At 28.8% G+C, this 12936-nt stretch overlaps 1 protein-coding gene across 5 annotated transcripts; it reads right to left on the reverse strand.

Annotated features, from left to right (window-relative positions):
- Positions 1 to 1303: 1303 nt before the first annotated feature.
- Positions 1304 to 11252, reverse strand: LOC107168879 (uncharacterized). 5 transcript variants are annotated; one of them, XM_089228608.1, is made up of 9 exons: positions 10925 to 11252; positions 10715 to 10855; positions 10113 to 10282; positions 9890 to 9991; positions 9248 to 9655; positions 4643 to 4786; positions 2977 to 3100; positions 2789 to 2878; positions 1304 to 2541 (listed from the first exon to the last, which is right to left on the reverse strand). In XM_089228608.1, exons 5-9 carry the CDS (start codon positions 9593 to 9595, stop codon positions 2336 to 2338), a joined length of 912 nt encoding a protein of 303 aa, XP_089084734.1. In that variant the 5' UTR covers positions 9596 to 9655; positions 9890 to 9991; positions 10113 to 10282; positions 10715 to 10855; positions 10925 to 11252; the 3' UTR covers positions 1304 to 2335. The 5 variants fall into 5 exon arrangements, with proteins under 5 accessions (XP_089084734.1, XP_089084731.1, XP_089084730.1 ...); XM_089228605.1 differs by lacking the exon at positions 9890 to 9991 and adding an exon at positions 10472 to 10518; XM_089228604.1 differs by lacking the exon at positions 9890 to 9991.
- Positions 11253 to 12936: the final 1684 nt, after the last annotated feature.

The raw sequence follows: 12936 nt of genomic DNA on the forward strand, positions 1-12936 counted from the left end.
TACCTAACATTATATTATATGTGTGAAAATAGTTTGAAAGCTTGATATATAATAATATACAGTAATACGTATTCTACAAATAATCCATAATGTATGAATGTTAGATTAAATTAAGGCTTTTAATAAAATTGTTTTTTTTTTTTTAGTAATTTATAAAACAATGTCATTCTTAACGAGAAGATAATAGAGTTATAATATTATAATATAAAAATTATTAAAATTATTAAAGAGTTAATATAATTTAATTAAATAATTAAATATGATTAACACACTCATGTATGTTCATTTTTAATAGTTAATTTGTAAAAATCATCCAATTACAATAAATTCTATATCTGATATTGCGATGTATATTTTGATAAAACCATTTTTTAGGATTATTATCCATACTATACACGTTTTAATAAATCAGAATTAGAATTTAGATATATAAATAATGTTCCGTAAAAAAGGGTTTCTCATTTGAAAAATAAAATTTTGCGTTTCCGCAGGTTTTTCTTAAAGTAGGTAGTTCAAAAAATATCAAAAATTTAAAATATAGCCGCTACGTTTACCTAAAAATATAGTTAAAATTTCGAGTATTTTATGGTTTTTCAATTTTGAACCAGAACTTCAATTTAGGATAGCCAGCTTTTAGCAAGGATTATTACACATATTGTCGAAAGCATAGAATTAAAAACTTCTAAAACAAATACCGAATACATATTATTTTCTACATATAAATATTATATAATATCTTACAATTTATGGTAATGACATAATATTTTAATACTAGCCTGTCCATCAGAATTCTTCTAGAATACCATAGAATACAACTATCAATGAAATGTTTACTTGGTACCTATTGGCTATTACCTACTAATATTATAACAAATTATTTATTAGAAACTCTATGAGTTTTTATAAAACATTTATAAATCAAGGAAAACAAAAAAAAGTGTAGTACATTAGTACATTAGCTAAGTTATGACGATCTTATGACGTTTATAAAATTAAATAACATAATGAAATATATATTTAAAAAATATTGTCCAAGACTAATACCATGTTAAAATGTACCTATATTGCCTATATAATGCACCTTAATATGTATTTTATAATTTTTTAAATAATTGTAAAAAGATATCAGTTATTACTGAAAACAAGATTTCATCACTCGTTGAGTTACTAGTATTCAGTGTATATGACCATTATAAAAACAATATATATTGCCTTTGTCAGAACATTGAATATTATTAATTCCCACCTGATGAACTATTATTTCCATACAAACGAATAATACAGAATAATATCAAAGACAATTTATTGTTTATTCGTGTTTAAATCATAATAACTTTTATTTTTTATATCGTATAACAGTGTATACACAATAAAAACTTTATTTAAATATTTACATGGAATATTAAGAAATTTTAGGCCACAGCTATGAGGCTAAAAATATTTTTTTAGTACACAGGATGGTATATGCTCGTACAATTGTCAAAAAAGAAAAAAGTATATTTACATATTTTAATAATACGGTTTCAATAATTTCATATTAAATAATTTTAATAGTAAAGACATAATGACCGTGTATATTGTTTACATAATAATTTAAACATATTTAATGTAATATGGTCGCAGTGTGTTTAACATACAGATAATCTAAACTTTTTGTTTCAAATTATGGTCTGGTATTTAGACGACAACATAATATGATAAAATCGAACATTACGTACAGTTGATTTGATACAAAATGTGGAGGTGTCCGAGTTCAGAACTAGTAAAAACGATACGTATTTTTAACGTCTAGTAAACGGAATTTTCAAAAAATGTCATTGTTATAATACATATATTATACGATTGAAGCTTGACATAAAAAGATATTAGATTTTATAAAACGAATTATTTATAGTCACATTTGGTACAGTAATAATAATTAAGACTTAATAATAATACAACAGTCGTTTACCTAGGTACCTATGTAGTTTATACAACATAAACAGTAATGTAATATAATCAATACGTATCGATCAGTCGTATAATATTATTATAATATATTGTGTCGATTATGAAGTAATACCGTGTCAGGTCCTCCGATTGATTGGAACTACGTCATAGGTCAATAACAATAGTCAGTCATAAAAAAAATTTAAAAAATTTAAAAAAAGGTGGTGATAATTTACTGCGAAAACTCACGAAACCATAAAATTACATTGTGGTTAAAATATATTCGAACAAAGTGCGATGATGTTTATAATAATACAATATATAATTTTTTCGTGACATTTAAATGGTATTTGAGCATAATATATATTATTATAATATATAGTTTGTCGGAGTCGGTGTCGCGTCTCTATTCTCCTTGTCTTGTGATGAATTCTAATTTCTTCTTATTGGCTGGCAAAAAGTATTGGTTCATATGTACGTTATTGGCGTACTGACCGTTGACGTTTCCTTTCGGCAGGTAATTGGCCACTACGATTATCCGACCAGACCGGCTGCACGCTTTTCCGACGCCCAACTCTTTGGTGTTTGACCACACGAGTTGGGTGAAAGGACCTATAGATATATTATAATTTATCACACAACGTACAATGAAATCTCCCCTAACGGACATATAGTTGGTTAAAATTTCAGCTAATGTTTGAAAGTGTTCGGTATTTAAAGAGGTTTCTCTGTACCTATGTATATTACATCGTGGTGTTGATAATTTGTATTTGACATTTAAAATATTGATTATATTAATACTTTACGATTAGAAAAAAAAAATAGGTATACCACTCAGTGAAGAGCGGCGGTGATTTACCTGAATTTATGTTGGCCGAGTACAATTTTGGGTTCTTTCTCGGTTTGTAAATTCTCGAAGTCGAATACCATTCACGGACTACGTCCTTTCCTGCGTTTCAATTTATAAAGAAACATGGTTAAAAAAAAAAACCTTTCACATTGATTGTAACTATAGAATATTGTATCATGTTGCAAAAAAATGCATACCTTCGATTTCGGTGTTCGTCGGTTTCCGGCAGAACAGATTCTGTCCGTAATTAATTTTGTTCTGATAAGCAAACGTCTCTGTGTGTGCTAAATGATTGGCCCAGTTCTGCGCTTCTTCGCATAACTATAGGTAATATAAAAATCGTAGTTGTTATAGAAATTGCTACAACATGAATATTAAGTATATTGTGGACGCCCAAACGGCCAAACATAATAATTACCTACTATGAAATCTGTTAAGTATAGAATAGGAATGTAATTATAATGTTATAATCACAAACCATATTTTATGCATCAATCGATATGTATCAAAGTCTCCCGAAATACCTACCGCTGTGTTTAGGACTTCTATATTTCTAGACGTCTATACAATATATTATTATGTATAGTTATTGAGTCACAAGAAAAACATACATATAATATTGTTTTTGATCGCAAAAGAGGCGTGCAATTATCATTATCACAGTGTTCCTAAGTACTGATGATTCCCAGAGGTGTTGACTACAAGAAGTCTGCAATTATTTCTATTGTATTATTAATATATAATTTTCACAACATCTAAAATTCCTTATCGAGATTTGGAGCGGTCGTAACGGTCGCCTTTTTTTCTTTCGATTCGCCGCAGCAGGGCGTATCCTATTAGTTGAAAACCCTTGTGCGTGTAAAGTTAAACCACGTTTAAGCGAATTAAATTATAGTAAAACCAAATTCCATTAAACGAGACTGAGCCTCACTTACGTTTAAATAATAATTATAATAATATGATAGTCAATTATTATTTATAATTAATAATAATTCATTGTAAAATCTACGACTACAATTGTAAATCAAAGATCGGTACAATATAAATCACATTTAAATTTAAATTTTGATTGAATAACAATATACTAATATTATTTTTAATTTAATAAAGTGTATACCGACATAGTCTTTTCTTTTTGTGATCTTTATTTTCCAAGGCGTGTTAATTTTGACATTATTATTATGATATATTTAATTATAATTCGACACAAAAATAACTATTTTAGTTTTGAGACGAATTTCTATAATTACATAACACTGTACGTGAATAATAAACATTTTTGTCATTTAAAATTAATAATCAGACACATGTATATTCTACTTGTATCCTATATGAAATGGAAATAAAATTCAATCAAGAAAAATATTGAATTTCTGATGCAACTGAATTTAAATTATAAAACCGAATTTGATGCTTAATAATATTACTACAGGGCTGAATCGTACGAAAAAGTTATTATTCTTTTTCGATTTAACATCACAGCAAAATATTTTATATGTTGGGTAAATTAAAAATAATATATATTACATTCAATATATTTTCAGTTTCACGGAGTTAGAAAATCATGTTCGTATATTTGTTTGTAAAAATTGAAATTAATTGTTTGATAATCACCTAATAAATTGATAACATTTAATTGAAACATATACCTATACTAGATATATTTACTAGTCTACTCTATATAAAAATGTTAATTGTAATTTACAATCAACAATATTATTTAAGACTTAAATATAAGCATTTTAACAAAAACAAAATTATTACGTATGATAATAATAATATGATATTATATTTGGTGTTTTGTTTGTTTCGACATGGGTACGTTAACGCGTCTCAACCGACCTACCAACACAAACGACTCACGTGTGGACTCAAGACCAACTCTGTCGACCTATGAAAGTGCCTGTAGAAGTTGTGCCAAAACAAACAGCTTTTGACAAAATCGCTGGGCGTCCAGTAGTTGACGAACTTATGGTCCCTGTTGCTCCGAATCTTGTTTCCTAGTATCTGCGCAAAACAAAAATAATAATTATTTTACTGTAATGTACTCGTTATCATTTCCTTGAGCGTATCTCCTTACAATGGTATAATATTATGTAAGTCGATACGTAGGTAATAATATACGCTTTATGGTGATAAGAATAATAATACAAATACAAGCAAGCAAAGGGTAGATGGTGATAATGTATTAGCGGGGAGGTATATCTTACACATTATTTATATTATAGGTATACACTGAAGTCTCCTGGTTTTTTTTTTTACCGTGATTGCTTTTGGTCATGAACACTACTGCACCCTTCAGGTCAGAGTGTATAATATATTACGATAATAATAATAATAATTATATTATAATATTATACTATGATAATAATACTCTGATAATATATATATATGTGTGTGTGTATTATTTGCACACGTGTAGGTAGTTTTAATCGCCGAGGACCTTGCACCGCGAGTGATTTATATGCGGACGTTGTGGCTCCACTACCCTCACCCCATCCCCGCCAACAACCCGTAACAGCTGAATAATAATATTAAAGATAAGGAGATTATAGAGAGAAACAGATAAGGACGAACGTCAAGCCGATAACTTTACGGCACGCCATGCCGACCAGTTGTTCGCCATCGATTGGACGGCCAGGACGCCATCGCGCCATTTCAAAAACAAAAGACCCTAATCGTCATTTGGCTCAGTATAATACAATATAATATTATAATGTAAGCATGTAGCGTGCAGAAGGGTCGATTTAAAATCGGGAAGCACTTGATTCGTTGGGTATTCGCACGGTCTTATAATTTACTGTATATAAGACCGTGGGTATTCGTAGACTCGTAGTTACTGTTTAGGTTAACAGCCGGTGATGATCATTGTCCATTTACAACTAATATTTATTGCATAATATAATACCTATTATATTATTATACTAAAAATATGTGATCTAGAAACCGCTCTTTTACCAATAGTTTAAAATTCAAAAGCCAGTAGGGCCATTGATAGACATCTATAAAGATAAATTATTCTCTTCTCTGAAAGAAGACCAACGATTCTGGAGTTTCGATTCTCAAAGCTTGACCTTTCGTCATTATTAGATAGTGATCACTGTTTTTTAAAGTTGATTAAATATTTAAAATGCATTTCAATAGTTTTTAATTCTACATTTCTCTCTTAACATATTTGTATAGTTTGTGCATTGGACTGTTAACTAATACTAATTATTTTAAACCGTACAGTGTACGCTAGAAAATCGATTCAGTAATACTAAGTCGTATTTCGTTTTGTATAATAAATTATTATCGATGTTTAACGAAACGTAAATAACTTGTACAATGTTTCTATACATAATATCTATTTTTGTTCAATAATTGTACAACTAATTTCTCGTGAGAAATGCCAATTTTTATCAGCAAAGATTTACGTGTTGTATAATATGTTTTAACTATAAATTATTATCACGGGCCGCATAAAATTGCTATGCGGGCCGCGGGTTGCCGACCCCTGCCGTACACCAACGACCATAATGTCATTTATGCGCAATAAAATTACAGAACAATATCCACGGTGCATATTATGCTTTAGGTACCTTTTTATTTTCCTGTTCAAAAACCAGGAACGGTTAGGAGCTGCTTATTACAACACTGCCACCCGTCCCTGTATCGTTTATTCACCAAATAAGACAATCAATCTATACAAAATTGGAAGCCTCTAACCACCCAAAAACAACAAAAAAAGCAAGTGCTTTAGGTGCCTACACTGGCTATACTATATACAAACAGATAGAACCTCGGCATAGTTGAATGACCTTGAATTGGGAATTGCTCACACTAATTTAACGGCAAATGAAAAAGTCGACTATCATAACAACGAAATTTACAATAAACATAATATAACAAGTACCTATTATAATATCGTGTTATACTTTCCGTTTGTACACGCGATCCCGACTCACTGCACGACGTTTTGCACGAGCTCGCGAGCGTGGGCCATAACATTATCATAGCAGTCGTGGCGTATTAATTTTTTGTTGTTTTTTCTTATCTAAAACTACTTTTTAACACAACGGGTCTTGTTATTATTATTAGGTAGTGTGTTGTTTATATAAGATAGTTTTTATATTTTATTTTTTACAGACGAATCGATCGTGAGTTATTTCGAAATATTTATACCACTTTGCGACGCTTCGTTTCAATGTATTTTTTTGTTTCAAGTCACTTTTAATGACGTTATCTACATACATACCTACACACACAACTGCTACTGCGTTTTTATTATTTCTCAACGTGTTATAAAACCGTAACCAAAATTCACCCACATTTTATATTTACGACGATTCTAGTAAACGATAGTCTCGTAGTCGTTTTTACGTGTTTCTATACAATAATATTGTATATTATACATTTTTATTATTTTGTTTTTTCAACGACAATATTTCAAGCTCAAAATTTGAAACCAGCTTGAAATGTCTGGGATAATATAGTATAATAAAATACTATAGAAATTATTGCAACATTTCTATTGGATATTATGAATAAATTTTACGTAAATTCTTGAGATTTGTTGGTTTTTCTTTAAACGCACTCCATACCAAACTGACGTGTAGTCTATCGTCAACCAACTTAATCTTCTTTCACGTGTAAATGACCGACTTAATGATAACCAAAAAATTTTAAATACCCAGTCTTAGATATTATTTTATACAATAAATTCATCAACTCCTAAATAAATTTAATTAATTTTAAAGTTCCTTTTCTTTCAATCCACCAAACGCTTAATATTACATTTTTAAATGCACTACCAATCATGCGTCAAATTTACCAAATTATAGATTAATACTGCCAGTCAATTGAGACTACCTTCCTTTCTTCGAATTAAAATAACTTGTATCTTATCACTACTGTGTATATACTGTATATATATTAATTAAATGTTTTGTAATTTGTGTAAATTTTTTTTTTTTGTAAAAAGGAATCTCACATAAAATTAAAAACAATAAAAGCCCAAATTGTTTGTTTGAACGATTTCGTGGGCTAATAAAATAATCTACTTAAAATTTTTGGAACATTCATTAGAAATCGATCACAATATGGAAGTGGACGACAAAATAATAATTATATGTGCAAACATTTAACGTACACATAAATATTATTATACATTTTAACAATTCCATTAAATATTGCAACACGCTCATAATATTATAAGGATAATGAAAAATGCATCACCCTGTATAATTGTGACGCATGTTTATACAGTATATATCATACTTTTTACATGACATTAAAACATTTTAATTTGCCTATGTGGACGGCATGCAATAACAATGTAAATAAAAACGCTTCTTATTTTTACCATTGCATGACCAAATTATAGATTTTAGGCAAACTTTTTAGAAACTATTTCGTGAGTCATTAAACCAGCAGCTATTAATTTTGTATCTGGTGTAAGAATATTCAAAATAAATATTATCGGTCCATATAAATTCCGGTTTTTGAATAAATTTTCAAGCAGTTTTATCAATGTCTCACCATAGATCAATTTACTTTGAATAAATTGTCTATATTAATAAAATAATCAGTAACGTAATAATTGTAGGTTGTAAACTTATAAGAAAAACGAGTCAGTGTTAAATGCAAATAAAAGTAAATACAATTAAAAAATATGAATAAATGATACTTTGCAAAGATAACGATCATCAGCAGCAAAATTCTTATGAAAAATCTTGTGGTGCTTATAACTCCCTGAATCTCCTTTTTTCAGATGGTTGTGTGATCTTGGAAATACGCCATGAAAAAATTTACCTCCCACAAAATTCAATAAACACATACAACATACTTATTACTTAATAGTGGTTTTGTTATGCACTTATATAAGATTCAGTGACCACAAATGGAATTTGTGAAAAATCAAAACCTGAAATGCTGAATACACCTCCTAATCCCTCGAATTCCAATTATCATATTCAATGTTTATGTTTTATTTTTAAAATATTTAGGTATATTTTTCCAGAACAATAAAAGTAATAAGAATAGTTACATTATTTAGTTACAGTTTATTTTCACATTCATATGGTCATCATATATTAAAAGTTATTACTTTGTTTATGAAGACGTTAGTAGTTTATGAAAATTGCATATTTAACTAGTCTAGTTTGAAAACTTGATATTATACCTAATAAATAATATCCAAATCGCTTACTCGAGCGTATTATTATATGTTCTAATATAGCACAATATGTTCTACTTCTAAAACATACATACATGTCTTAGATTACAAAATATAACTCATGAATACATGAGTACCTACATTTTTATTGACCTTAATATTGTCTACGCAATACTGCGGCATAGTCTGACGTAATGCAGATCGTGACATTTCGTAAATATTGCAATATGACGTACACAAGGCACTCACGAATTTCCATCGATCAATCACCCACACCTACCTACCAAAAAGTGTCCACCTAGTTCGCTTACCTTTTGCATTACTCTCGGCAACTGGTCCATCGTTACCTTGGTTCGGGTCGGAAGTCCTGAAGATTTTTGGTTATCATTCGCGATCCACGGCTTGATGGTCTCACAAGTCTGCACCAGACATCGGATGTACCTGATCGTTTCCGCGTCTTCCCTACGTCGGTCCGGCGTCCAGTAGCGACCGTTATGCGCGACCGGCGATGGTCCTGTGGTCCTTATCGGCCGTAGCTGCAGACCATCCATTGCCAAAATTTTCCGGCCAACATCTACCAGGGCTGCCGAGTATCCGGCATCGGAAGGTGAACCGGAACCGTCGCCGCTGCCACCCCCACCAGCCACACGAATGTTCATTGCGAATAATTGTAAAAAGGTCTCTTATACGCATCTGATTGTTTCCATTGTCAGAATGGCCTGAAATCAAGAATAAGTATGTAAATCAATAAAAAAAAAAAAATAGACAACTATTACATTTTACAAAAGGTGAGCTAATTTAAATTATTGTCGAATTGATCGTTTTTTATGTTTTATATTAGAAAAAAGTGATATTTAATATAATTTAATGTTTTTAATTTAGTATTTTAAATCATTATATTAAAAAGTAGTGTATATAATATAGAAACTTCGAATATTGATTTTATTATTTACCAACAATATAAATGTTAAGATGATTGGATTTTAGAAAAAAAATTTCAACACAGATATTGCGTGTACTTGTGTTGCGTGTCTACCAAATTTTACGAAAAATCTCTACGAAAAAAAACACTTTAATTAATGATGGATTAAAATATTATATTCCTTTAAATTTTCGAGTTACACATATTATATAAATATACCATTTGTAAGTATAAATGCATTTCTTTTAACTTACCAGAAAACCCAGCGGCGTTTTTGTATACATAAAATCAGCAGTAGTTTAAAATTGTCTTTTAAACCATACATACCCGAGCTGATTGATAAATCAATTTCCCTTTAATGAGTTCTTACTGCGAATTCACTTCAAAATGGTGAAGCAACTAGCAGCCAATGTTCCATGCAAGTCTATAGATTGTATCATCGCGGCGTTTTAAATAATAAAAATTAATAAACATAAATTAGTTTATGATGACGTGTCGTCATATTTAATATATTATGATAAAAATAATAATAACCATCACTAGAAATAATTGACAAAAATAATATTAAGTATTAATTATTATTTTACTATAATTTGTTATATTATACGTCTACTTAGATTTAGATATTTTTAGAATCGTCCACGTCTGGCGTGACTTGCCCTGTGTTCAACATTATGGTGAGCTTACAAAAGTTTAATAATATAATTTTTATAACTTTAGCTTCGATGAATAAATATATTTTAACGAATTATATTAATTAAAATATTTGAATGTAAAAAAAATTGTTTTAAAAAAAATAGTAAAATTAATAAAATACCACTATATTACAATACGATTATTATTATATTTTTTTTACCATAATTTTAACGTAGACGACGATAAAGTATAAAAATATTTTAATAACGTGAAAAAATTCTCAAGTAAGATTGAACAGTTTTTAGTATTGAGTTTAGCATAAAAAATCGCTCCTTGGATCGTTTGAAATAATGTTATTAATCTGAAAATAAAAATAAAATTTACAAATCGAATTGAGCACGAAAACTAAAACTGTTTAGGTGTTGCGTACAATAAAATATAATAATATTGTGTCTTCGGTCGTGCGGTGCAGTAAGCACAGAATTGACCGCGTTGTGTTGCCGCTGTGCGCCGCGTGGGGCGATGCGCGAGTGAGTCGATCGCGACTACGACGATAGCGTAAATCGTAATAATAATATCATTATTCTGCGCCAGTCTTGTTTCAAAAAAACGGTCGTCATCGAAGCACACTACCCCAAGATAGGGGCGGTAAAAGGGTTAAACATCACGTGTTCATCCTTTTTCAACACAACGGTAATGTACGTAAAATGTTAAACCCAAAGTATAGTACCTACATAATGATATAATAAGAATATCGTTATGTTAGTGTTGTTCGTTCGGCGACAACGACAAAGTTTGATATATTATTATGTTCTTACGTGACTGCTTTCGGACGTATTTTTTTACTAATCAACATAATAATATACAGCAGTGTATTGAACTAAAGTAAAATATGTGAAGTTATTTGGTATTTTATTGCAAAACGTCCATTAGACAATAAGGTTTTTTCATCAGATTTATCGTAAAAAGACAAACAACAATAATAAAAAAAAATCAACGTAAATAATTCAATTGTATTTTATTTTTATTTTTGTTTTTTTTTTTCGTTAACCCATTCGTCATAAATTCATAACGAGGCATTACAGTTTTATTCCTATTTTTATGTGCACGTTGGTGCGCAATCCATAGTATAATATATTATTACATATTATTGTCTTACGTTATGCTGTTGACTTGATTTATTACCTATTTTACTGACTTGATATTATAGTACAATATATGAGTACTTTATATTTAATAGTTGATTTTTTTTTTTAAAGTGACAAAACAAAATATATATTATTAAAATGTTTGATTTTTGTAAAAAAATATACAACCTTAGATTTAAATTCTTTATCAAAAGGCATTATCATCCAAATCCGTTCTTTGGTTAGTGACTATAATATTTAAAATCACTTAATCAGAAAAAAATATCAAATTATTACCAACACCCAATATTTAAAAAAAATTTATCAAAAAAATCCTAGATAATTTGTAAATTCACGCCGAAGTGCCTTCGTTGGTTGGTTCTTCCTTTCAAGACACTCAAGCAACACTTAATACAAATATATAATTTTAAAAAACATCATTTATTTTATGCTTATCGCACTTTTTTTTATGTACAGATTGTTAAAATCTAGATTAAAAATAAAAATAAAATATTTTTCAAACATTTATTTTTTTTTAGAAAGTACATAGGTAAAATAGAATAATCAAAGTCACTTATTTTCAAGAAACAAAAAAAAATATCTCATTTTCCCCAGATAAATTATTTAAGATCGGTATAAGTACATTTTTTTTACATAATGGCGAGGTAATAAAAAATGTCCAAATTAACTTATTTTCCATTACCCACGCAACTTACATTGATTTGTTCCCGGAGAATTTTATATCATATTAACATGATATATAAAATATAATTTAAGAAATTGGAAAGGCATTCTATTTTTACTAATAATTTGACATATTTTGGTTTATAATTTATAGCCCCTTTGAGGAATTAAAAAAAAAATAAAAAAATAAGTAGTATTTTATTAATTTAAGTTGTTAATTATATTAAAACAAAAGTTTTTTTAGATCAAAATAGAAAATGTCAAAGTACCTAATATTTATAGTATAATTACTTTTTTATAAATTATACTATTTAAATTAATTTAATTACTTATTTCAATGATATTGATTATATTAATTCAATTATTTTGTCCATTGTATTTATTAAAGTAATACAGTTAATTTTAATTACTTGTTTAAAAAAATTTAATTAATATAATAAAACCTCTTTACAACGGAATCGCTCGGTACCAAGCTACTGACTCATTTTTCCGTCATAGAAGAAATTCCTTTATAGGGAGATTAAAATACATGAATCAAAGGTTATTCAGGAATGTTAATATTTTCTGTTTCGAGGAGATTCCCGTCTTAAAGGGTATCCGTTGTAAAAAGATATTATTTCAGTACTACACG

This window comes from Diuraphis noxia, unplaced genomic scaffold (assembly GCF_037042655.1).
Source record: "Diuraphis noxia isolate RWA-SAM2 unplaced genomic scaffold, SU_Dnox_SAM2 contig0005, whole genome shotgun sequence".
Lineage (NCBI taxonomy): Eukaryota > Metazoa > Arthropoda > Insecta > Hemiptera > Aphididae > Diuraphis > Diuraphis noxia.

Excerpts from the sequence above, each read along its gene's own strand:
- LOC107168879 (XM_089228604.1), bottom strand. The coding sequence starts at position 9,595 with ATGAACATTCGTGTGGCTGGTGGGGGTGGCAGCGGCGACGGTTCCGGT. Across the intron at positions 4,787-9,247 it reads TGCCGAGAGTAATGCAAAAG|ATACTAGGAAACAAGATTCG; the intron begins GTAAGCGAACTA and ends TGTTTTGCGCAG. Across the intron at positions 2,879-2,976 it reads GACGAACACCGAAATCGAAG|GAAAGGACGTAGTCCGTGAA; the intron begins GTATGCATTTTT and ends ATTGAAACGCAG.